Below are 22,507 nucleotides of genomic sequence, written 5' to 3'. Positions count from 1 at the left end.
TTTGAATCGTCACCCCAGCTTAAGGAACGTGCTCTCCATCCAAAGCACTTGAAACCCTTCATGCATCATGTTGGAGAGCACTGAAGCAGTTATGTATGGCAATGTGGTGGTGTTCCTGAACATCTGAAAACGGATGGAAAAAGGCAGTGTTGTGAAAACCCATCCTCCCCAAATCAGGAGAAAGATGGCTTTTCTCTTGACAGCGGTTTGTCTTTTCTTTCTGAGGTATTGCACAGGCCTGTGGAGAAATTCCTCGCTCTTCACTTGAGTCAGAGTAGCCAAGTGGGGGTAAGGAAACGGCACTGTTCCCTGCAGCCGCTCTGCTGCCATCAAGTACTTGCAGGCAGCCTCTCTGCGTGTCTGTGTTTTATATCTTTGTTTATTTTCCTGGCAGTAAGCTGTGTCTCGGGGCCTCGTGACAGCTCCGCCTCCCGCTCCTGTTGCCCGGGTCCCGGCGCACTCTGCTGGGGCAGCCGCTGCTTTGCGGGTGCAGGCGGAGCCCGGGGCAGGCAGAGCCCGGAGCAGGCAGCTGAGGGATCAAGGCTCGGAGCAGGAGGCGGGAAGGCGGCGATGGAGGTCCTGCAGGGATCCGCTGCGGCACCCCAGCTGCTGCACCTGGGGTCCAGTGTTGCCGTTCTGCTGTTGGTGGTTGTGGCTGCGTGTGCCCTGCCGTCCCTGATGGCTTACTGGAGGCAATGGAGGATGATGAAGCCGATTCCCGGTGTCAGTCCCTGCTATCCTGTGCTGGGAAATGCTCTACTCTTAGAGCGGGATGGAGAAGGTAAGGGCCGCTGGAGAGGTCCCTGCGCTGCATGGGGCTTTGCTGGAAGAGCTGGTGAGCTGCTTGGGTGGTTGAGCTGGGGAGGGAGTTTGGCATGGGCTTTAGGTCTCTCTGGGGCTGTGGGCTATCTACAGAGAGGAACTGTGAGAGAAGTGGGCAGCAGAGGGGAAAGGAACTGCAAAAATGCAGGGTTATTATCAAAGATTAGCTAGAGGATCAGTCTGCTAGTGGCTTCCAGATGCTCTTGCTGGACTTGGACCTGTTTCCAGTTTTTGGTGAGATAGAGCATGGGTACTGTGGAAAGTTTTGGGACAAGGGGGCGAGCTGGGTGCTCTTGCAGGAAGTGCTGTTTCACAAGACAGAATACTGTGTCCCTCTGTCTACTAGCTGCATGTGAAGAAGGCTTTTAGGTTGGGAAGAAATAAAACTTTTGTAAACAATGATCTTCCCCAAGTGAGCATGTGCAAAGAACTTCATCAGGTAGTTTTTTTGGAATTAGCTGTGCCTTAGGTTGATGCATTAGCTACAAAAGAACTTGCTGCATATTTACAGTACATCCCTCAAAAGCAAACTTTTCTGTGCTTACATTGATCAGTGGTACCTTTTTGCCAGGTGCTTGAGAACGCACAAGGGTGCTACATATTCCCTCTCTGATAGGTACTTGGTTTTGCACAGGAGTACATTTCTTGAGGAATCTGTGGTATGAAAGCACCTCTGGCTGTGCTGTCAGTGGACCAGCAGACTCTTCGGGGTGTGTTTGTGATGGCCGTGTAAAGCGGGCTGCCCTGTGTATGCCTGTTCTGGCTCTGCTGCCAGGTGTGCCACTGAAAGAGAACTGGGTCATGGGAGTATGATGCAGCCAGGGACAACTGCAGCACTGTGCTTATTGCCCACTGCTGACACATGCAGAGACATGGTCCTCTCTTCACAGGGGTATACGCTTACCTGTTTCCTCTGGATCCATCCCTGTATCTCAATATAGATAGAAGAGATTTTTCTTGGGTGGAAGCAAGGGCAAGCAGCTTTTCCTGAAGCTGACTTCGGGGAAACAGTAGCAGGATAATAGTGACGGTGTGTATATGAGCTGAGAATCAAACTATTTTACTATTTTAAATTTTTTTTCCTTTTTTTTTTTCTTCTCCTTAAATAATAAAACCAACCAGAAAACCCAAAATTGCTTCTCTCTCCAGAAAGCAATTTGATGGAGACTCTTATGTTCTGTGGAGTTACATAATACTTATTAGCAGGAGCCGCACAGCCTCCAAACTTTAGTTGAGTCTGTGACCATTCATCTTTGTTCTTGTTTGTTTATGCTTTCTAATATTTTTTCATTAAAAATGTGACCCCTAAAAATAGGTTTCAGAAAAAAGGATAAGGTTTTGTTGCATCTGGTGATTTTATTTATTGATAATAGTAGGCAAATGCTTGAAAATTGTGATATTTTAATCACAGCAAAGTTTGGAAAAATATACTTTAAAAGCACCAAAATAATTGACACTCATGACTTTTGGGTGCTGTCATTATAACTTCACCTGAGTCTAGGAAACGCTGTGTTTGGGTATCTATTAGGAAACTATCTTGTTCTTTTCATTCTCACTTGTTTTTTTTTTTTTTCCCTTTGATTTGGGGACCTTTGAGTTTTCAACTCTGCAGAGTTGAAAATTCAATTATTGCCTCCCTTGAAGTAATTTATTGTTTAGTCTGGTTTCTAAAAGGGCGAAGGCATTGAACATCCTGATAGCAGCCACTTCCTCTAGAATTGCAGAATGAACCTGATTACCCTCTGTGATGAGGTAACTGGATATGTGGTCAAGGGAAGAGCAGTCGATGGTGTTTGATTTGACTCAGTGAGGTCTTTGATACCATCTCCCATGCTTTATGCATAGCTAAACTGACAAGATGTGGACTGGGAAATTGGATAATCATGGGATCATAGAATGGTTTTGGTTAGAAGGGACCTTAAAGATCACGTAGTTGAACCCCCTGCCATGAGCAGGGGCATCTCCCATTAGACCAGGTTGTTCGAAACCATTTCCAACCTAGCCTTGAACACTTCCAGGGAGGGGGTATCCACAACCTCCTTGGGCAACCTGTGCCAGTGTCCCCCCATCCTCAAAGTATAGAATTTCTCCCTAATACATAATCTAAATCTACCCTTTTTCAGTTTGAAACTGTTCCCCCTTGTTCTATCACTACATCCCCCTGTAAAAAGTCCCTTTCCAGCTTTCCTGTCTGATTGGAGAACTCACTGGATTGCTGAGCTCACTGGTATGAAGTCCAACTGGCATCTGGACAATAGTGGTATCTCTCAGGTAACTCATGATATAAATAATCCTAGGAGTCTTTGTGCAACTAGAGATGGGGACATGAGCTGCCAGATCCACAGTGGCTCTGCAAGTGGTGACTTACTCTTCAGCAAGGGTTCTAAAAGGAGAAGAATGAACTTTAATTCTGTCTAGAATTGCATACCATCACTGATCATTAGGGCTGCAAGAGAGTGAGATGATTTAAGCATGTTGGAGTGAGAATTAATTTGTTTGCAGAGAAACAGTAATAGTATAAGAGGTCAAAAGACTTCTTCAGAGGTGCAGCTATCAGCAAGCAGCAATTTCTAGTGATACTGATTCTTGCACAATGCTCTGCTACTGCTGTGCATGGCAGCACGTGTGTGTGCACCACAAATGTAGTACTTGTCACTGATGTCTTAGATGGTAAAGGCTTGGTGCTGTACTTGAAAAGGAAGGAAACATCTTGCTTACAGCATTTTGGCTAGTGTCAGGCATGCCAGAATGTAAGCATAGCCCTAATAAAGTTTGATTTGGCTCTACTGGTGACCATTGCAACACAGAAGGCTCATGATGCAGTGTTTTGACACAAGTTGAATCAAACTGCCTTACAGCTTAGAGGGATTTCTCTAGAATAGAGCACCTTCAAGAGTGTAGCCATGAAGAAATGCTCCTACAGTACAGCTAATAGGTAGGTGCAAAATATGCTGGCCATAGTAGCATGATAAAAATACAATATAAATGGTGGAAAACAGTTCATTATAGAAGTCTTGCTTACTTAGTAGAAGCTCCTTTAAAAAATTGTCATCTGCTTTTTTTATTCCAGGTTTTTTTAAACAAATACAGACTTACGTTGAAGAGTTCAGAAGTAGGCCATTGTTCAAACTTTGGTTAGGACCAGTGCCTGTCATGGTTTTGTATCACCCTGACAGTGTGGAGGTAAGTATGTTTGTCTGCTGCCAGGCAAAGCAGTGTCCAACCTGTTAGTTTTGATTCTCTCAATGTAATTTTTGCAAAAAAGGATCTGGACTGATTTTACTTGAGATTGTTCTCTGGCCCGATGCTAAAGAGAGGCTGAAAGTGGAAGAATATAAAAAGGCCAGTCTTGGAAAAAAATAAATACTGAAGATTGTCAACAAATGAAAGCAGTGGGTTTGTGTGCTTTATGCAAAGAAACAACTTTGTTAGTTTTATTTTTACATGAGTGAAAGCTGTTTCTCCCAAGGTCAGAAAGGAGAAGATGGCACCACTGAAATAGGGGTAGAACATTATGAAATTCAGGTTCAGTGCTTGAGTCTGACTGAATTCTGCATGAGAACTTAATGGATCTGTCTTGATACTATGAAATGTAATCTTTAGTTTTGCTGCTGACAGTGAAACTGGGAACTGGAAAAAGAGAGCTGTTTCTCTGTTGAAGGTTTTGATGAAGGGATGATACTAATTGTGAGTTTGGTTAAGACTGGAAACCATTATGTTTTCTCTGAGCTGTGCCTCAGACTTTGTAATACAGAATTATTTTTTTCGGAAAGGTGTGGAGAGTGGGAGTGATAGTTTTTTTAGTATTTCATTGTTTCTTAGGGCTAGGATATTTGATGAAAGACTTGAGGGTGTGAACTCAGTGTTCCCCCCCCCCCTTGCTGCAGGTCAGGCCCAGCCGGTACCAACCAGGACTCTCCTCACTCACTGCCCATCCCCACTGTGGGACAGGAGGAGAAAATCCACCCAAAGGCTCCTTCAGTGAGACAAGGACTGGGGGGTTTGCATTCCCCAGTTACAGCACTGGGCAAAACCAGACCAACTCAGTTGAGGAAGAAAAAACCATAATTTAATCTATCAGGAGAAAGAGAAAACATGACTAGATTTAATACCTTCACCCCACCTCTCTGTTCTTCCCGGTCCCCATCCCTTCACTGCTGCCTCCCCCTCAGGGCACAGGGGATGGGCAGGGGGGGGGTCAGGGTCAGTTCCCCACACGGTGTTTCTGCCGCTCCTTCCTCCTCAGGGGGAGGACTCCTCACATTGTTTCCCCACTCCAACGCAGGGTCCCTCTCATGGGAGAGTCCTTCATGAACCCTCTGACATGAGTCCCTCCCACAGGTGCAGTCCCTCAGGAACTGCTCCAGCCTGGGCTGCACAGAGAGTCACGGCTGCCTCAGGAGCAGTCACCTCCTCTGGGACCGGGTCCTCCATGGCTGCAGATCCATATCTGCCCCTCTGCATGATCCTGCACAGACTGCAGCTCTGCATATGCCCACTGCGATACTTTGGGGGCTGCAAAAACACGTTTCCCACCATGGTACTTCAGGGACTGCTCCACTGTGGTCCTCCATGGGCTGTGTGGGGACAGCTGCCATCTCGCCACAGGCAGAAATCTCTGCTTAGGCAGCTCGTCCCCCTCCTTCCTCACTCACCTTGTTGTCTTTGCTCTGACATTGCTTTCACCTCCTCCTTTCTTCTGCTCTGCGGGTCTTTATTTCTTTATTTTTACACTTTTGTTTTCCCTTTCTTGAATATGTTACTTGCAAAAGCACATCCAGCTTCCTGTATCTGCTCAGCCTTGGCCAGAGGCAGGTCCAGAATTGGAGCTAGGGGAGCTCTCAGCAGCGTCTTGCAGGAGCCACCTCAGTGCCCCCCGCCACTTCCCAAACAGCACTGCACTAACCCAACACACCCCTATGTACCAGGTTTTATGGAAATACTGTGCATTTTACTACAGCGTTTTTGTGAAGGAACTTGAGGTTTTGTGAAGTAATCTCATCTGAAGAAATCTCTCTCTACCTAACTAGTGACTTTTTTTTTTTTTTTTGACAGGTTATTCTGAATAGTTCAAAACATATTGAAAAATCTTACCTGTATACATTCATGCATCCATGGCTGGGCACTGGACTCCTGACAAGGTATAGTGAAATGTAGATGCATTGCCATCTTTCTGAAATTCATAGGCTATATAATAGGAAGAGAGCTTGTTGGTCAAGATGCTGTGAGTGTCCCTGGATAGAGATTTAGAAATCTTATTCCTTGCAATGCTCTTAGTTCCTTTTTATCAGCTAATATCCAATAAAAGTCATAGAATCATTGAATGGTTTAGGTTGGAAGGGACTTTAAAAATCATCTAGTTCCAACTCCCTCTGCTTGGGCAGGAACACCTCCCACTAGGCCAGTTATCTTGATGTCCTGTCCATCCTGGCCTTGAGCACTTCCAGAGTGCATTCACAACTTCTCTGGGCAGCCTTCCAGTATATACTTCCAGATATACTTCCAGTGTATCACCACCCTCGCAGTGAAGAATTTTTTTTTATATCTTATATAAATCTACCCTCTCCCACTTTAAAACCATAATCCCATGTCCTGTTGCTAGAAGCCCTATTAAAAACTCTGTCCCCATCTTTCTTTAAGCCCCCTTTATATACCGAAGCACTACTATAAGGTCTCTCCAGAGCCTTTTCTTCTCCGGGCTGAACAACCCGAACTCTCTCAGCCCTGTCCTCCCAGGAGATGTGCTGTAGCTGTCTGATTATCTTTGTGAGCCTCCTGGGCTCACTCCAGCAGCTCCATGTCCTCCTTGCGTTGGGGCTCAAGAATTGGGCACAGTACTTTAGGTGGGGTCTCACAAGAGTGGAGTAGAGAGGGTGAATCACCTCCCTTGACCTGCTGGCAATGCTGCTGGTGATGCAGCCCTGGCTATGGGCTGGCTTTTTGGGCTTCAGTTCACCTTGTTGGACCATGTTGAGCTTCTCATCAGCGAACACCCTCGGGTTCTTTTACTCAGGGCTTTTCCAAATATGTCTTCTGCCCGACCTGTATTTGTGTTTGGGATTGCCCCAATCTGCATGCAGGACCTTGCACTTGGCCTTACTGAACTTCATGAGGTTGGCATGGGCCCACCTTTCCTTTGGCATTGTCTGTTTATTGGCAAATTTGGCTTTTTTTACCTTTTGGTCCAGAGCCTTCAAATGAATGTGAATTTGGGCAAGCTGTATCCTCTGGCAAGTGGTGTCATTTAGTCTGCAGTTCTGCACACTGGATATTTTTAACATTGATATGTGTGTCAAGTGGTTTGAATGTGGCAGAATTGTGACTGTGTGTATCACTTGTCTTAGCTGGTGATGCTGCAGATCAGTAGAATGGGCCTAAGGCTGGTGATGCTTTGGGGTAGGATGGGAGAGTATCTGCACCTTGTCCTTCTTTTCCCTCATGAAGTGGAGGTTCATAAGGTGTGAGACTGGGTAAGAGCACAAGTCAGGAGTGGACAAAGGGAGGAGCAGTAATTTAATGATCTGGTGTTCTCCAGTCCCGGATCTGTCAAAGAATCTTTGGTCTGGAGGCTGCAGATATTCAAGAGTCAGAGCAAGCTGAGTGTAGAGTGGCTCCAGTGCCTTTGTGCATCTCCTGTGTTTTCTGCAAGAAGGTGGTCCCCCTGTTAGCAGTGGAGCTTTGTTGCTTGTTTGGAAACCTCAGAGGTGAACTGATGCTTCATGATGGAGTCACAGTATTGTGAAATCTAGGTGTGATCATGTGGTGTGGCATGTGCAAGTTTATGTGAGGGGATTAGAAATGTTTTTTATGCCGAGTTTCATTCATGGCCCTTAAGACAGTAATCAGTATGAAAGTACAGAGTAGGGCAGGCATGTGTGTAATATCTGTGGACCCTACTTCTCTGCAATCCTTTTTGCCTGGTCAGTGGGTGAAGGCTGGCACTGATTCACAGAAACAGTGTGATGAGTCAAGACCTTGCTGTTGTATAGCCAGCTTGTCCTGTAGATGGCTTCTGCTCTATCCCTCTGATCCTATGCATTGGGCAGCCAAGAAGCTGTGTTGCCTAAAGGCTTGTTGACACCTCCTTTTGTTGAGAGCAGCTATAGAAATGGTGGCTTGTGCTTCAGAGGTGTGGGAGCAAGAAATATTTCCATTTTACTCTTCTTGAGGAGTTCTGTGGAATGTTTGAAGGATCATGTACAATATGTCTATCTGTGAAGGTATTCCAGTCTGCAGTTTTTACTATGTGCTTCTTGTGATGGTGAGGGTTTTATTTCTGAATTGGAGTTTTTAACCCTCCCTTCTCCATGTTAATTTCACAGCACTGGGGACAAGTGGCGGTCACGTAGGAAAATGATAACTCCCACATTCCACTTCGCAATCTTAACTGACTTCCTAGAGGTTATGAATGAACAAGGAGGTATTTTGTTGGAGAAACTCGAGGAGCATGTTGACAAGGAACCATTTGATATCTTTCTGGACATCACTCTGTGTGCCCTTGATATCATTTGTGGTATGTACTCTTCAGTTATTGTGGTGGGGCTGTGAATGATGCAGAGGCTCATCAGTACAGCTGTATCGTGCTCCATGACTGAGGAGACAGTTGAAGAGGAATGTCTCTGTGTATTGAGTGAATGCATTTCCATCCTTCCAAGGGCACCCTTTTCTTTAGTGTATCTTGTGAGCCTCTGGGCAGGTGAGTTTGGGGGATGGCCAGGGCAGAGGTAGCAGTCTGAAGTGAGGTCATGTTGAGAAGCAGGGTTCTTGAAAATGGAAATACTAATGAGGTCATAACCTGGAAAGGGTATATTCACCCATCAAAGGGATGGTGTGGTGACAGAAACTAGAAGTAGTAATTCATTGTGTATAGGCACACTGCATTTCACTTTGCACTTGTGATTCATTGATCATTTCTTCCTTCTAGAAACGGCAATGGGCAAGAACGTGGGTGCTCAGCAGAACAAGGATTCTGAGTATGTCCGTGCTGTCTACAGGTAAACAGAAATTTTCCTTGGCCACTTTGTAGTTCAGGGTTGCTCATGTCAGGAAGGAGAGCTGGAAGCTCACAGATGGAGGTAGAAAGAAAGCCAAGAAAGCAGGAAGAACTCCTGCAGATTTTGATGTATTTTCTCATACGAGTATATGCAATGGGAGATTGAGGTTTTGATGAGGTGTCAGTTAATCCATTGATACAGGACATTAGGCTGATGTGTCAGCCTAGATGAGATGTAGCTGCTTGTGGCATCTCACCCCTAGCCCTTGGGGTTTTCTGAGACAGGTGTATTACAAAAAAAGGGATGGAATTTGAGGATTTAATTGTCATCTGCTCCTTGACCTTTCCCAAATTGTCCTGCAAGTGAGTTTGAAGTTGGCCTAACTGTAATAATTACTCCTCAGTCTTTCTGCAACAAAAAGCATGTGCAAGAACTGCATATCAATGACAATCAGCCCTTCCAAATGCAATATACTTGTGTTTGAACACACCTGAAATCTAATGTTTTTTCCTTTAAGTGCTTTTTGTGTGCCGTCTAGCATACATGTTACCTGGACAGTCAAGTAGGTGTTGGAAGTCTCAGGGCAGGTATTTTGGAGCCTTGGCATGAGTAGTCTTTTTAGCATGTAAATGTCTTTTCAGCATGGTTAATGGAGTGGGACTGGACTGGTTGACTTAGTATGTCTGTTTCAGGAGGATTCTGACTAAATGAAATCATGCTCTCCATCTCGGAGATCGATACTTAAAGATAGAAATTGTGAAGTTGGGGCAGGTGACAAATTTTGAGATGGTTTAGATCAGAAAACAAATATGAACATACTTTCCTTGAGATGTCTTGTTTTAAACTTATACAGTTGTAAAGTTCAGCTCCACTGGGGCATATATAACTCTTTCTATAGTTCTTGAAAGTGTGCTGCTATAAATTTGGTTTCTGCATTACACAATGTAATTGTTGTGCCCCTAGGATGAGCGATCTAATCCAACGGCGACAGATGAGCCCTTGGCTCTGGCCTGATCTTGTATATATGCGGTTAAAGGAAGGAAGAGAGCATGAGAGGAGCCTCAAGATCCTTCACAATTTTACAGATACAGTATAGATTCTTACTTTCCTTTTTTTTTAATGGTACATTGTAGTTGTTGGAGCAAAGTTACACTCAGTAGAGAGCTTCCAAATGGGGATGAGGTTCAGCCTCCCCTTGTACATATCTACTAAGAGGAAAATTATCTCTTTTGGGATGCCAAGGAATTCCCTGAAAAGATGAAAAGAACTGACTTCTATGTCAGCAGCTCTGTCACATTTAAGTATTGACACATTTTGTGCTGTGTCAGACTGTGCAAGTAACACCCCTTTCTCTCACCAAATGGTTCCTATGCCAGTGGCTGCCCTTCTAAAGCTACTGTTAGGATATTACTAGAGAGGCTGCTTTCCCTGAAATACAGGTATGTACACTGTGATGTCATTGTGTCAATGCCCACAACAAAGGAAATAATCTCTGAATTTTCGCTACATATAATAACGCACAATTACTCTGCATTGTTCTTAAGTAGTTGATGTTTTGCTTCTTTTTACTGGGATTGAGAGAGGCTCTTAAAGGGACCTACAGTAACACTTGCTGTCTTCCCATGCTTGGTTGCTGTCCTGAATATGTGACAAAGGAACAGTAATAGTAATATCACCTCATGTAGTGCTGAGAGAAAGCACTGAGAAGGTGGCTTAATGTGTGTCTCTGTGTAAGTCCAGTAAGGGAAACTCATTTCATGAGCAATACACATTTTTTTCCTGTTCAGAGCTTCCTCTGAACAGGATTGCATACTCTAGAGCCTTTATTATTTTCTTGCTGGTAGCCATACTGGTTCATTGCAGAGTTTTGTTTTGCTGTTACAGTGGTGGTGACAGCACAAAATCTGTGTCTGTCACTGGGGCTGTGGTTTCACCTAGAAAAGGGAAGTTCAACCATTGCTCTCATACTGAAGAAAATTTGGAAAGCTTTAGCATAGTGGTTCTAGGTGTGTTAGGTGTAGTCCTAAGGCAGGGTTTTGGGGTGCCATTGCTTCTCTTCAATCTCTTGGATTCCCCAGAGGCTGGAGATGAGATCCTTTCCTTAGTTATTGGGTAGTTTACAGAATATCTTATTGGTGATCAGTGTTTTCAAGTTGTGGTGATATTTTTAAATTCACTATTGCTAGTGCTGGCATTCATTATTGGCTTATTCCAGGTATTCTACATATATTTACATAGTTTGACTGTCTTTTTGGTCACATAAAGGCTGTTCAAGATTCAGTTTGTTGCTCACAACAAGAGCAGTTGGTTGTATTTCACAAGCTAACACAAAAAGTCAGTTAAAGTTCATGAGTTAATGGTAACAGCTATCCTAACTTATTCATGTGGACTGCTACAGGTGGATGTTTGTTTTAATAAGCTGCAGAAATGTTTGTATATTAAACTGTGCACATGTGCTGCATGCATCATATCTAATGTAATAGTTCTAATTTCAGGTCATTGCTGAAAAAGCTGCAGAACTCAAAAACACCAGGCAAATGAAATGTGATACTGATGGCAACTGTGAAGAAAATGGCTTCAGAAAGAGAAAAGTTTTCCTGGATATGCTGCTGTGTGCAACAGATGATGAAGGGAATAAATTGAGCTACAGGGACATTCGTGAGGAAGTGGATACTTTCATGTTTGAGGTACCCAAGGAACATGTTGGTTTGTTGCTTTTTTGTTTGGTTTGATTTGTTGTTTTTTGTTTTTTTTTTCTGTGGTTTTCCCAGAACTCAAGATTCACCATTTGCAGGTGGTGACTCCTCCTTTTCTTAGTTAAGGAGGTTGCTTTTAACATAATTTTAGCCCTGGAAGCCAAGAGGAAATTTCTGTAGGATAGAAGCATTTGATCCAGAATTGTGTGCCTTGGCAAAGTGTTGGGCATTACAGGTGGCAGGCCCTGCCATGCAAGCAGGTTCTAATGCAAGCTCTAATAAGAGCTTAATGGCTGATGTGGGCCATGGACTGTCAACTCCTGCTGTAAACCTCATTAATGCTAAAGGGAGCTCTAAATGGTTTCATTGTTCATTGTTTTGATTTTCATTTTGTCAGCTGTCCTCATGGTTTGTCCCTTGCCGTGTTGGCTGTAACTTCTTAGTTCTGTCATCAGCTGTATACTGTCTTGTCATGTCTGGTTCCCTGTCCAGTGAAGGGTCTCCACAAGACTAATACAAATTTTTTTGCACAATTCTATTAGGTAGACCTCAACTCTTTCTCAAAAAAGCATAAATCAGAGCTATATTATTGCTGTTGTAGCCTAGATAAACTCTTCCATGCTGGATTTTGAAGAGATGCAGCATTCTAAACTATACAACAGGTGTGCTTTATTGGTACTGTGATCCTTTGTTGGTCAACTGTTCCCTTTTCTGTTTCCCTCTTTTTTGTGTGTTTTGGTTATCTGGTGTTTTTTGTTTTGTTTTGGTGTTTTTTTGTTTTTGTTTTTTTATTTTTTTTTCCTTTCTAAATTTTATGTGGTACTGAGAACTGTAGCAGCTGATCCCCTTCTTGTAGGAAACCAAGGAGTATTTCTTCCTATGGCCCCTGTACTGTGTCTTCATACACCCTTCTTTAGGAAGTTTTATAAAGGTTATAGATTGTGTCTATTGTCTCTCTGCTGCAGTAGTTGTTGGTCCCCTACACTGGACAGTACAAAACCAATGAGTATGCATCGGATTCACTGCCTAGGTACTGATAGTTCATGCATCTTGTGGGAGACAGAGGAGATTAATTGTTCCTTGGATTATCTCAACATTTTCCCTTTGGTCAGTTTTCAGGCACCTGACAGAATGATGGGTCATCTTACATCCTGATAATTAATGAGTTGGATGGAGTTCTTTACCCTTGATTTTATTTTTTTTTCTTTCTTGTGTTTGTGGAACTAGTAATCTCACTTTCCATACTACCTGCACTCCTAAGTATTTATGAGACCTAACTGCACGAGGATAGTCTTAAAGGAAATGTCTTTTTAAATCTGGACTTTCAGGGCCATGATACAACAGCAGCTGCTATGAACTGGGCCCTGTACTTACTTGGACGTAATCCTGAAGCCCAGAAGCAGGTCCACAGAGAACTGGATGAGGTGTTTGGTATGTTACAATTCCCTTCTTCATTGGGGTTGTGGTGTCGATCCCATTTGCACATGGGAATGTGGTACATGATAAGCCGAGATGTAGAAAGGGAGGTGGGAACATGCTTTGTTGGCCCTTCTGGAGCTTTCAACAGCTACAGATGCATGGGATGGGTGCTGTAGGAGAGCACAGACAACCTCATGTCTCTGAGTCAAGTATGCAAGTCTGATGTATGTGTAGAACCCTCTTCTGTGTGATCTTGGTGTGTGATGAGAGTTCCTGGAGGGAGCTGGGATGAGTTTGTTTAACAAAAAAATAGGTAGTTTGCCTTTGCTAATCCTCCTATTTTTCCACAGGCAACACTGAACGGCCTGTTACAACGGATGATTTGAAGAACCTTCGATACCTTGAGTGTGTTGTGAAAGAAGCCCTTCGACTCTTCCCTTCAGTTCCAATGTTTGCCCGTGCCTTGAGAGAGGATTGCTGTATTAGTAAGTAGTGTCCTGTGTTTGCCACTTCTTGTCCTGATAGCATCACCTCAGTGGAGGGCTTTCCCAAGCAGAGGGCAGCACTGTCTTATTTTTGACTGTGCTCTTGTGTATAAAAGGTCACTTGCTCTTGTTTTGACCCTTCTCCCTTTCCCTTTTCTCTTCAGGAGGATTTCAAGTACCAAAAGGCACAACTGCTCTTGTTCTAACCTATGCCCTGCACAGAGACCCCGAAATCTTCCCTGACCCAGATGAGTTCAGACCCGAGAGATTCTTCCCTGAAAATTGTAAAGGAAGGCACCCGTATGCATATGTGCCCTTCTCAGCTGGTCCCAGGAACTGTATTGGTAGGTGGCTGAAGAGGAAGCCCTTGAAATGTGACAGTGCTGCTTTTGGTGTGGTAAATGTGTGGCAGCTGTGAGTGTATCAGATGCCTTAACCTGCTGGCTCCTTGCCTCATGCCCTCCACTCAGATTCTGGGCACAGTCTCCCCTGCAAGCCAGGTGCTTGGGCTGCCATGGTTTGATTCTTCCCAAGGGTTTCTTTTCTTCTGAGGAGCCAATGTTGATCAGACTGGTGTTCCCTCCTCACTGTCGGTGCAGCCTGGCAGCATTTTAATGAGCTCCTATGTTAGGACAGGAATACTTAAAATTTGTCATCCTTGGTGCTGGCAAGACAGCATGAGAGAAAGCAAATGTCCTGCACTTGTTTTGCTCTGGAAACATCTTGTCTGTCAATCTCATGATCGTGGCTGGAATGTATGTTCCCAAATATGCATTCTGCAACTGATAAATTCTTTCCCTCTTTCTGAGACCTTTGGTGCTCTGGTGTTTTCCCTGTCATCCCAAAACTTGTTAGCTTTTCAAGTGCCACCGAGACACCTGACATTTATCTGTGCTTATAGAAGAGGCATTATTGTTCACATTGCAGAGCACATGGAAGGGCTGTCCCTGCACTGATCTTAAGTGCAAATAAGGAACATTCAGCAGTTGCCAGGCCATTCACAATAATAGGAAATAAAACTTCTTTGGGGATTTTGGTTCTGTTTGTTTTCTTTTGGTGGGGGTGGCATTGCTTTTTTCTCTCTTTTTTTTTTTTTTTTTTTTTTTTAATTTGCCTCATTGGATGCAAGTGCCTTTTCCATAAGAACAGCAGAACAGATATTCCCATTTTCCAAAAAGGAATCTAATTTAATATTACATTTCTAGCTGGTTCTTGGACCACGACAAGAACATGTGCAGGAGAGGTGGTTTGTTAATCCTGTGTATATCATGTTCATCATCACTGTGCACATGTGTACAGACATCCACCTGTGCCTATTACACAGAGACTGCAGAAAAAATATTGAGCACTGAGTTCTATGTCCTGTTCCCCTTTTCAGTTTGAGTGAACTGCTTGTGTTGTGACTTGGTTTTGTTTCCCTCATATTTCTCTGTTCTCTCCTCTCCTCCTCCACCTTTCTTTGAGATGTTGAACTTTGCCTTCTCTGCTACCAAGTCATCAGTGGGTGTGTGATGCTTCGCGTTCACTGAATAAAGGTCTTTCTGTAATTCTCTGCAGTTGTATCTCCTTTGCTCCCTTCTACATATCTGGAACAGTGGGATTTGTCTCTCCTCACAGTTCCTGTGCTGCACTTTCTCTTGTGCTGCTCTGTCATCCATTCCCCCCTGCCTAGTTCATTTGAGAGATGTGACAAGTCTACATTTGTTTGAGTTCCATGTAAAGTGTTGACTGTTTTCTCTTTGGTCTTTGAGTTTTGTGTACTATGGGAAGGAAGGTGTGCTGTGGATTGTCCCAGGAAGGCCAGAGTTGTCATGCAGAGAGAGGTGCTAGTTTCAGTAGTATCTGTGTGACCTCAATTTTGACCAGTTCTGTTTTCAAGACAGATGCACAGTCCTTGCTGTCCTGTGTTCCTGTGAGGTATAACTGTGAGCATGCAAATGCAGCAGCTGTTGATGCTACCTGACAAGAACATGTTCCATCTTTTTTTTTCTTTTGGTGCCCTGTAACTCTCAGGTCAGCGCTTTGCACTAATGGAGGAGAAAACTCTTCTAGCCCTCATCCTGCGGCGCTTTTGGGTGGACTCGTGTCATGAGCCAGAAGAGCTTCGTATAACTGGAGAACTGATTCTTCGTCCAAATAAGGGCATCTGGGTTAAGCTGAAGAGAAGGCCAAACACTGGATCAGAATGAAAGGAAATTCAAGATTTCATTCTTAAAAAAACACCCAATATATTAGACTGAGATATGTTTTAAAATCAAATTTTGATTGCAGTCCAGCAATGTGTTGAAACAAAGGTTGTTACTGATCATTTCGTTAAAGAAGATGTTGTAATAGCCCTAAATTGCTCTACTTTTCTAGTACATGTGAACTTCATGTTTGTCTTTGAAGTGCAAGTCTTTAAACATCAAATCTTGGTGCCTTATCTACTCTGATGAAACTATTCTCTTGCAACAGTGTAAAAACCCTTTAAATTATTGTAGTGGTGGAGTGATCTGGTTATATCCCATAGCATTTGTGAAGTAATGGATGGTCTCAGTCTTTGTATAGTTTTCAGGATACTTGAGTTCTGAGAGGTACAAGTGATCAATTCTTCCACTTGGCACATGTTTTTTTTTTCTGTTTTGGCAATAGCTGTATATGTGAAGACAAAGCAGAAATCTTCTGATAATGTCACTCCTTTGTAACCATTTACAGTAGTTCTTTAGTCACGAGTGCTCTGAATTATTTTTTAGCAAAGTGTACCATATGCATTAACCTATGTAATCATACCATGTGTGCAAATTACACACAGGATTTCATAATGGCAGAAATACTCTATTGCTACAAATATTGAGAATAAACTTCTACCATGCCTCAATATGGAATGTAATTATGTCTGTAAAAATTACATGCCTGGATTCAGGTAAATTACTGATGGATAATAAAATCTTATTGTCAAGTCAACCATATTTTACAGTTAGTTGAAGCTGAAACAATGAGCCAATCTGCTCTTGCCTTCTAGGGTCCTGAAGAGAATAAATTACTAATTGACATTAAAGAGGAATTACAGTGATGGAATGAAGCTCTTGTGAAAGTTTCTGGTTTTACCCTCAGGACAGATCAGAATCTTTTAACAAGCCACACAGCACTGTAAGCACTGAAGAAGGTGATGATGCAAGACTAAGCTGAGGTCCTCTAGCTGCCCTTTATTTCTACCCTATGCTCTGGCACTATTTTTGGCTTCTGTGCACTGCCCCAGTGTGACCCCTGGTCCTCACCAAGAAGGGTGCACTCCAATAGCCATAATTCTGTTTATGTGCTGAAGCAACAGTTTCTCTTGTCACCATGGCTGCTGGTGGGGTTTTTAGGTGTGCTATCACCTTTAAGGTTGTTCTGGGGCTGTGGGTGACCTGCAGAGAGGGATGATGGGTTAAAAAGCTGGAGGTCAGAGCTGATACAACTACTGTGGGCTGGTCCTCCTCTAGTGATTGATCTGTAGTAAGTAAGAAAGTAAAGTAAGAAAGGAGTAATCTGTCATTACTGTAAAGTAAGAAAGTAAAGTAAGAAAGGAGTAATCTGTCATTACTCAGTTTGTTGATCTTTACAAATTCTGTGCTTTTTTTGTTTCCTTGTGCCCTTTTAACAACACTCAGTGTTTTAGTACTTGGGATACTGCTGTGGTTTGTAGGACATCTGAATAGAGAGACAATAATTCCTATGTTTTCCAGGTAAACTAGAGGTTTCCTTGAACATGACAAGTTCTTTAAATTTTGCTAAACCTAGGTTTTACCGGTTTCTGATGATCTTATAAAGAGAGGATTGAACTGCTTAGTCTACATAAATCAAATATTCATTTCAAAGAGGTTTCCTTGATAGTTAATAGCAAGAGTTTAGGTTTATGGGGCTGGTTGTAAAACTTATATTCTTTATGATAAGGTAATTTATGATAAGGTAAAACTTTATGATAAGGTAATTTATGATAAGGTAAAACTTTCAAGATTACCCTCTTACATGAATTCAGATAAAACAAATTACATGTTTTTGTTTCTTTTTTTTTCTGTTCCATCTGTTTTTTGGAAACAACAATTATCTCCACAAAGAAGTAATTTTATGTGACATCTCACCAACTATTATTTTTGCTTGTGGTTTTTTTTATATGATAGCTTCTTATGTAGTGGGTTCCCAAGTAAATTGTAAATTTTTATAATGCCTAATGGGAACAAGAAAAATAATTGAGAGAAAAACTGCACAAAACTTTAATGAAAAAAAAATATTTTTGAAAGTCCACAAGTTCAAATGCTGGCACAGAGTTACAAAAGCAAACTACCAAAAATCCCTATTTAATGATGTACACAGCATCTTTTCCAAGATTACTGGTGTTGTAGTCTCTGTGTTCAGAGCATTTCTGAAAAGGCAGTGACCCTTCACCTGTTGTGAAAACTAGTTTCGAAGCAACCTAAGGCTACTAAGTAAATATTGAAGAAATTGATACTGAAAGAACAGGAACTTTCTACCTGCAGGGTAGATTTCTGTATTGGTGTTACTCATTGGCAAACCTCCCAGGATAGTACTACCACAGTTCACAGGTCATATTTAGAAGATCATCTTCATAATTTCCATGGATTAAAAAATAAATTAACTCTTCTCCTGAAAAAAAAAATTAAAAAAGAATACTGAGATACTTCGTAAAAAGGTGAGTTCTCTGCTAAGTGTAATTCAATCTTTTGCTTACCAGCAGACTTTTTTGATGCTTGCCTTGACTGTAGCTTGTAGAGACAGAAAGTGTTCATTGCAAAGACAAATTATTTTGCATAAAGAAAGACAGGAATTTATCAAAAAACCTTTATGGCCAAACCTTCTGACCTGGCTCCAGGCTAGTAGTTCAGGAACACACATAACTTGTTCAGGAGTTGATGTTTGGCAGCTGAGAGGGCCTGCTGAAGACATTGGAATGCTTTAATACGTTAAAAGATTTTGTTTTCTCTGATGTCCCGCAATAACCAGCATCAGGTGTTTTAGCTTCAGGGAGCAAGGCCGTGGGCAATTAAGTTATTCTCCTTTTTTAAGAAAAAAAATGTATCTACATATAAGAAAAAAAAGTGTTTTAAAAGGCCTTGGTAGAAAAAAAAAAGTAATAATTTGCTGTTTAAGATTTGCAATTGTCTTCTAATTTTTAATATGAAACTGAATTTGATCTGCATTTATTTCTTACTTGACTTTTGATGTGGAATTATTTCTGGGCTATGTTTCTAGGAAACCTGTTGGTGACATGTAACTGCAGAGTATGGAGCTACTATACTGCTTTTATTCCAATACAGTATGCAATCCAGCACTTTCCACAAATCAGTGAATAATTTATCCTAGCCATCTTTTTGCAGCTGTTTTGGGTGAATGAGGTCAAGCACTGGAAGACTTTGGCCTAGTGAGAAAGTGAATTCTTCACTCAGATGGTGTCATCTGAAAAAGCTCCAGCTTGTTCATTGTAAGAAGGAAAGATCAAGATGTAATTTTCAGAACTTGTTTTAGCAGCATTTGTCAGTATTTAGAATTCTGTCCTTTCTCATACACATAATAATAAGCATGCAGGATTAAAGATACACAGAGAATCCTTTAGAATATTTGGGCTTTTTTTCTGCTGGAGCATTCAGAACTAGGTTCATGATATGTCTATAGCATCCTCATTCAGATGGAAGGATGTTCACAATGCTAAATCAAAATGAGAACTTGTGTTGTTCCTGTCTTCCTGGTGCCTTCCTCCCCTCATCCCCTCTGAGTTGCTCTTCCCCTTGTTTCATGTCATGGCTCCAATCTTCTCCCATGTTGATGCTACTTTTCCAATAGGATTGTCTTAAGAAATGGGGGATTTTGTTTTGGCAGGCAGAATTAGACCTAGACCAGACTGTAGTCATTTCCTGAGGTGAAACAACTTGTTAATTCCAGCCACCTATATGGATGAGTGAGATTTTGCATAAATTACGGTGCAAATCAGCAGAAAGCAGCATCAAGCTAGTAGACAATTCCACTGCCAGGGAGATTTCATCTTGCATAATTTGCTGGCAGTTTGGATTTAAGCAGGTTTTTATTTATTTTAAATACCAAGTTAAAATGAAACCATCAAAACAGAAGCAGAAACCCCATTTTGTTTCATAGAATTAACCCCAAATTATGTACTTCATGAACTCTAGTTTCAACTCTACCATCTGAATAACTAATCTTAATTTCAGTATCCTGATTTAGTTGCCAAAGTATAATTGATAGCTAAATAAATGCAATAAGGGGTTTCAGATAACCAAAGCTCTACATGTAGAGACTTAATGAGCCTAAGGAGTGCCAGATGGTTTTGGTATTCTATGCATTTTAAACTTCTAGCTCTTCTAGTTTAAATCATGTACACTCTTTGGATTCTAGTGCAATTCAGTAAACAGTGATAATAGCTGTGTATCAGCATATTGTGTCATTTGTTCCGTAATAAATATATGCAAATATATAATAAACAATAATTCAGGAACAGAGTTCATAAAGCATTCGTGTCTCTATACAGAAGGCACAGCCATGCTGATTGGAGCCACAGTGCAGGGGTGTAAACAAGGGAAGATTTGCCATCTGAGTAGCAGACTCACTGAAAGAAAATGCATTTATTTTCCAAAGTGAGTGAGCTCATTATGATTCTTTTGAACAGCATTGCTGCCCTATTTCTTCGTTTTACTGTCAAATCCAATTAATCATTGAATCATAGAATCTTTCAGCTTGAAAAAGACTCTTGGGATCATCGAGGCCACCACCTCCAGGGATGGTGATTCAACCCCTCCTTGGGCAGCCTATCCCAGTGTCTGACCACTTTCTGTGAAAAATTTTTTCTTGCTGTCCAGTCTTAACCTACACTGTTGCAGCTTGAAGCCATTCCTGCTTGTTCTATCACTAATTGCCTCAGAGACCAGCACCAACCTCTCTACAGTGTCTTGTCAGGTAGTTAGAGGGAGCAATGAGGTCTCCCCTCAGCCTCTCCTTTCTCAGACTGAACACTCCCATCTCTTCAATTGTTCTTCATAACTTTTATTCTCCAGGCCCAGCTTCATTGCCCTCCTCTGCACTCACTCCAGCACCTCGATATCTCTGATTGAGATGACCAAAACTGGACACAATTCTCAAGGTGCAGCCTCACCAGTGCTGAGGACAGGGGGACAATCACCTCCCTGCTTTTGCTGGCCACACTATTTCTAATACAAGCCAGGATGCCATTGGCTTTCTTAGCCACCCAGGCACACTGCTGGCTCACATTCATCCGCTTGTTAATTAGAGCCCCCAGGTCCTTTTCTGCCTGGCAGCTTTCCAGCCATGCTTCCCCAAGCCTGTGGTGTTCCATGGGGTTGTTGTGGCCCAAGTGCAGGACCTGACCCGTGGCCTTGTTGAAGCTCATAGTGTTGAGGTTTGCCCATTGATCCAGTCTCTCCAAGTCTCTCTGTAGAGCCTCCCTTCCTTCATGCAGATCAACACTTCTGCCCAACTTGGTGTTGTCTGTGAACTTACTGATATCCCATGCAGATGTAGTGAAACTCATGCATGCTTTTGAAAGGACTGTGGTATCTAAATTTGAGAACTGCAGCTTTAAGAAAGTATTTTTTTGTTCCTTTTTTTTTTTTCTTCCCCATATTAGCTTGCTTATGAAACAAACAGCTATAACCAAAAAATTCCATTTCCTGACAAAAACGTCTGAAACAGAGATAATGGATTACAGAAATTAAATCCTACAGAAACTTCTGATTAATGGCTCTGACTTCATATTTTATTTTGAGACACATGATCTCGGTGCACGTTACTATGAATCTACCTTGGCTTTTTTTGACAATTTGAACAGTAACCCTTTTTCCAATATTTTTCCAAAAGTGTGGTGGTGGAGATTTTTAAAAATTATTATTATTATTAGTTATTGGGGATTTTTTGTGGTTTTTTTAATAAGCCAATAATGAGCTGGAATAACACTTTGCAGTATTTGAGCTGGAAAGCCCAGATGAAAACTTAAGAGAAGATATTAAAAGCCCTTGGAGAGTTCTAATCCCTTTGTACCACCAAATGAAATGCACAGGCACACACACAAAATAAAATAAAATTAAAAAGTAGTGTGGGTTTAGCAACACAAAATCTAATAATTTTAGCTTGTTTTTTTTTTTTTATAAATAGTCAGATACATGGTAGGTTTTGTGATTACCTTCAGGATTATGAAAATTCTGTAGCTTCGAGTAAATGTGATATTTTACCGGAGATATAATGTATTTTAATAATTTTATAGATGAGAAAAGAGAGAAGAAGAGACACACGTGTGTTTATACAGAAGGCTTCCATGCTGTTTACTGGGACTGGTGTGGTTTCCCAGAGCTCTGCTCCCGTGGTACCACACAGCGGCTGATGGAAAATCTCCTCTTCTGTGCTGAAGGTCAGAACTGTACAAGCATTTTAGTCTCAAAACACTTCATTCTACAGCAATAAACCAGGAATGTGCTTTGCAGCAAAGCCTTCTAGCACTCACCCTTGTTACTGTTGCACATTTACAACAGAAGAGAGTACATAAAAATGAAAGCTGCTCTACTGAAAACATTAGAGTTCTCTCCTACAAGCACATCAGGGCAAAACAAATCGATACATAGGAGAGCATGAAGACCATCTCTGAGACAGTTCTTCCTCTGTAAGAAAGAGCTGGAGACCTTGCTGGCCCATAAAACACGGGGAAGTCATTTTAATCGTCAGGATGCTCAAAAGGGTCATGGGTGAAATGTTTTGATCTTGATTTTTCGTTTGAGTAGAGCATATGTATCTGTCTTTCCAGCATATTCAATCTAAAAGAAAAGAAGAAAAAGAGTGTGAAGAGTTATCATTTACTTGGGGCTGAGTCACTGTCTTAGTTATTTCATGTGGATTTCCCCACTCAACCTGGCTCAGGATTTGCTTGAGATGAATCTCAATTCCCATCGATATAGGTTCTTGTGCTTGTAGCAGATACTCTGGCTGTTCTGAAACAGGGATTTGCCTCTTATTTTAAAATGTCATTGAGAGGCGGATATGGTGTAAAACCTGACATGGATTTCAGTGCAGTCTGAATGATGTATTCTCTGAAAAT

At 42.0% G+C, this 22,507-nt stretch overlaps 1 protein-coding gene and 1 long non-coding RNA gene across 4 annotated transcripts; one reads left to right on the top strand and one right to left on the bottom strand.

Moving 5' to 3' along the window:
- The first annotated feature begins 407 nt into the window (after positions 1-407).
- Positions 408-16,354, top strand: LOC103526736 (cytochrome P450 4V2). 3 transcript variants are annotated; one of them, XM_008491851.2, is made up of 11 exons: positions 408-781; positions 3,893-4,005; positions 5,878-5,963; positions 8,145-8,335; positions 8,747-8,816; positions 9,780-9,906; positions 11,312-11,503; positions 12,841-12,943; positions 13,282-13,416; positions 13,581-13,760; positions 15,430-16,354. In XM_008491851.2, exons 1-11 carry the CDS (start codon positions 571-573, stop codon positions 15,603-15,605), a joined length of 1,584 nt encoding a protein of 527 aa, XP_008490073.1. In that variant the 5' UTR covers positions 408-570; the 3' UTR covers positions 15,606-16,354. The 3 variants fall into 3 exon arrangements, with proteins under 3 accessions (XP_008490073.1, XP_030305648.1, XP_030305647.1); XM_030449787.1 differs by lacking the exon at positions 408-781 and adding an exon at positions 2,962-3,093; XM_030449788.1 differs by lacking the exon at positions 3,893-4,005 and having other exon boundaries at positions 704-781.
- A 5,000-nt stretch (positions 16,355-21,354) lies between these two features.
- Positions 21,355-22,455, bottom strand: LOC115598246. Its single transcript, XR_003987524.1, has 2 exons — positions 22,321-22,455; positions 21,355-22,226 (listed from the first exon to the last, which is right to left on the bottom strand). It is a non-coding gene; the product is annotated as an uncharacterized LOC115598246 (long non-coding RNA).
- Positions 22,456-22,507: the final 52 nt, after the last annotated feature.

The sequence above is a fragment of the Calypte anna genome, chromosome 4A (assembly GCF_003957555.1).
Source record: "Calypte anna isolate BGI_N300 chromosome 4A, bCalAnn1_v1.p, whole genome shotgun sequence".
Classification (NCBI taxonomy): Eukaryota; Metazoa; Chordata; class Aves; order Apodiformes; family Trochilidae; genus Calypte; species Calypte anna.
This window is presented reverse-complemented; position numbering and strand designations above follow the sequence as displayed.

Excerpts from the sequence above, each read along its gene's own strand:
- LOC103526736 (XM_008491851.2), top strand. The coding sequence starts at position 571 with ATGGAGGTCCTGCAGGGATCCGCTGCGGCACCCCAGCTGCTGCACCTG. Across the intron at positions 8,336-8,746 it reads TGCCCTTGATATCATTTGTG|AAACGGCAATGGGCAAGAAC; the intron begins GTATGTACTCTT and ends TCTTCCTTCTAG. Across the intron at positions 12,944-13,281 it reads AGAACTGGATGAGGTGTTTG|GCAACACTGAACGGCCTGTT; the intron begins GTATGTTACAAT and ends ATTTTTCCACAG.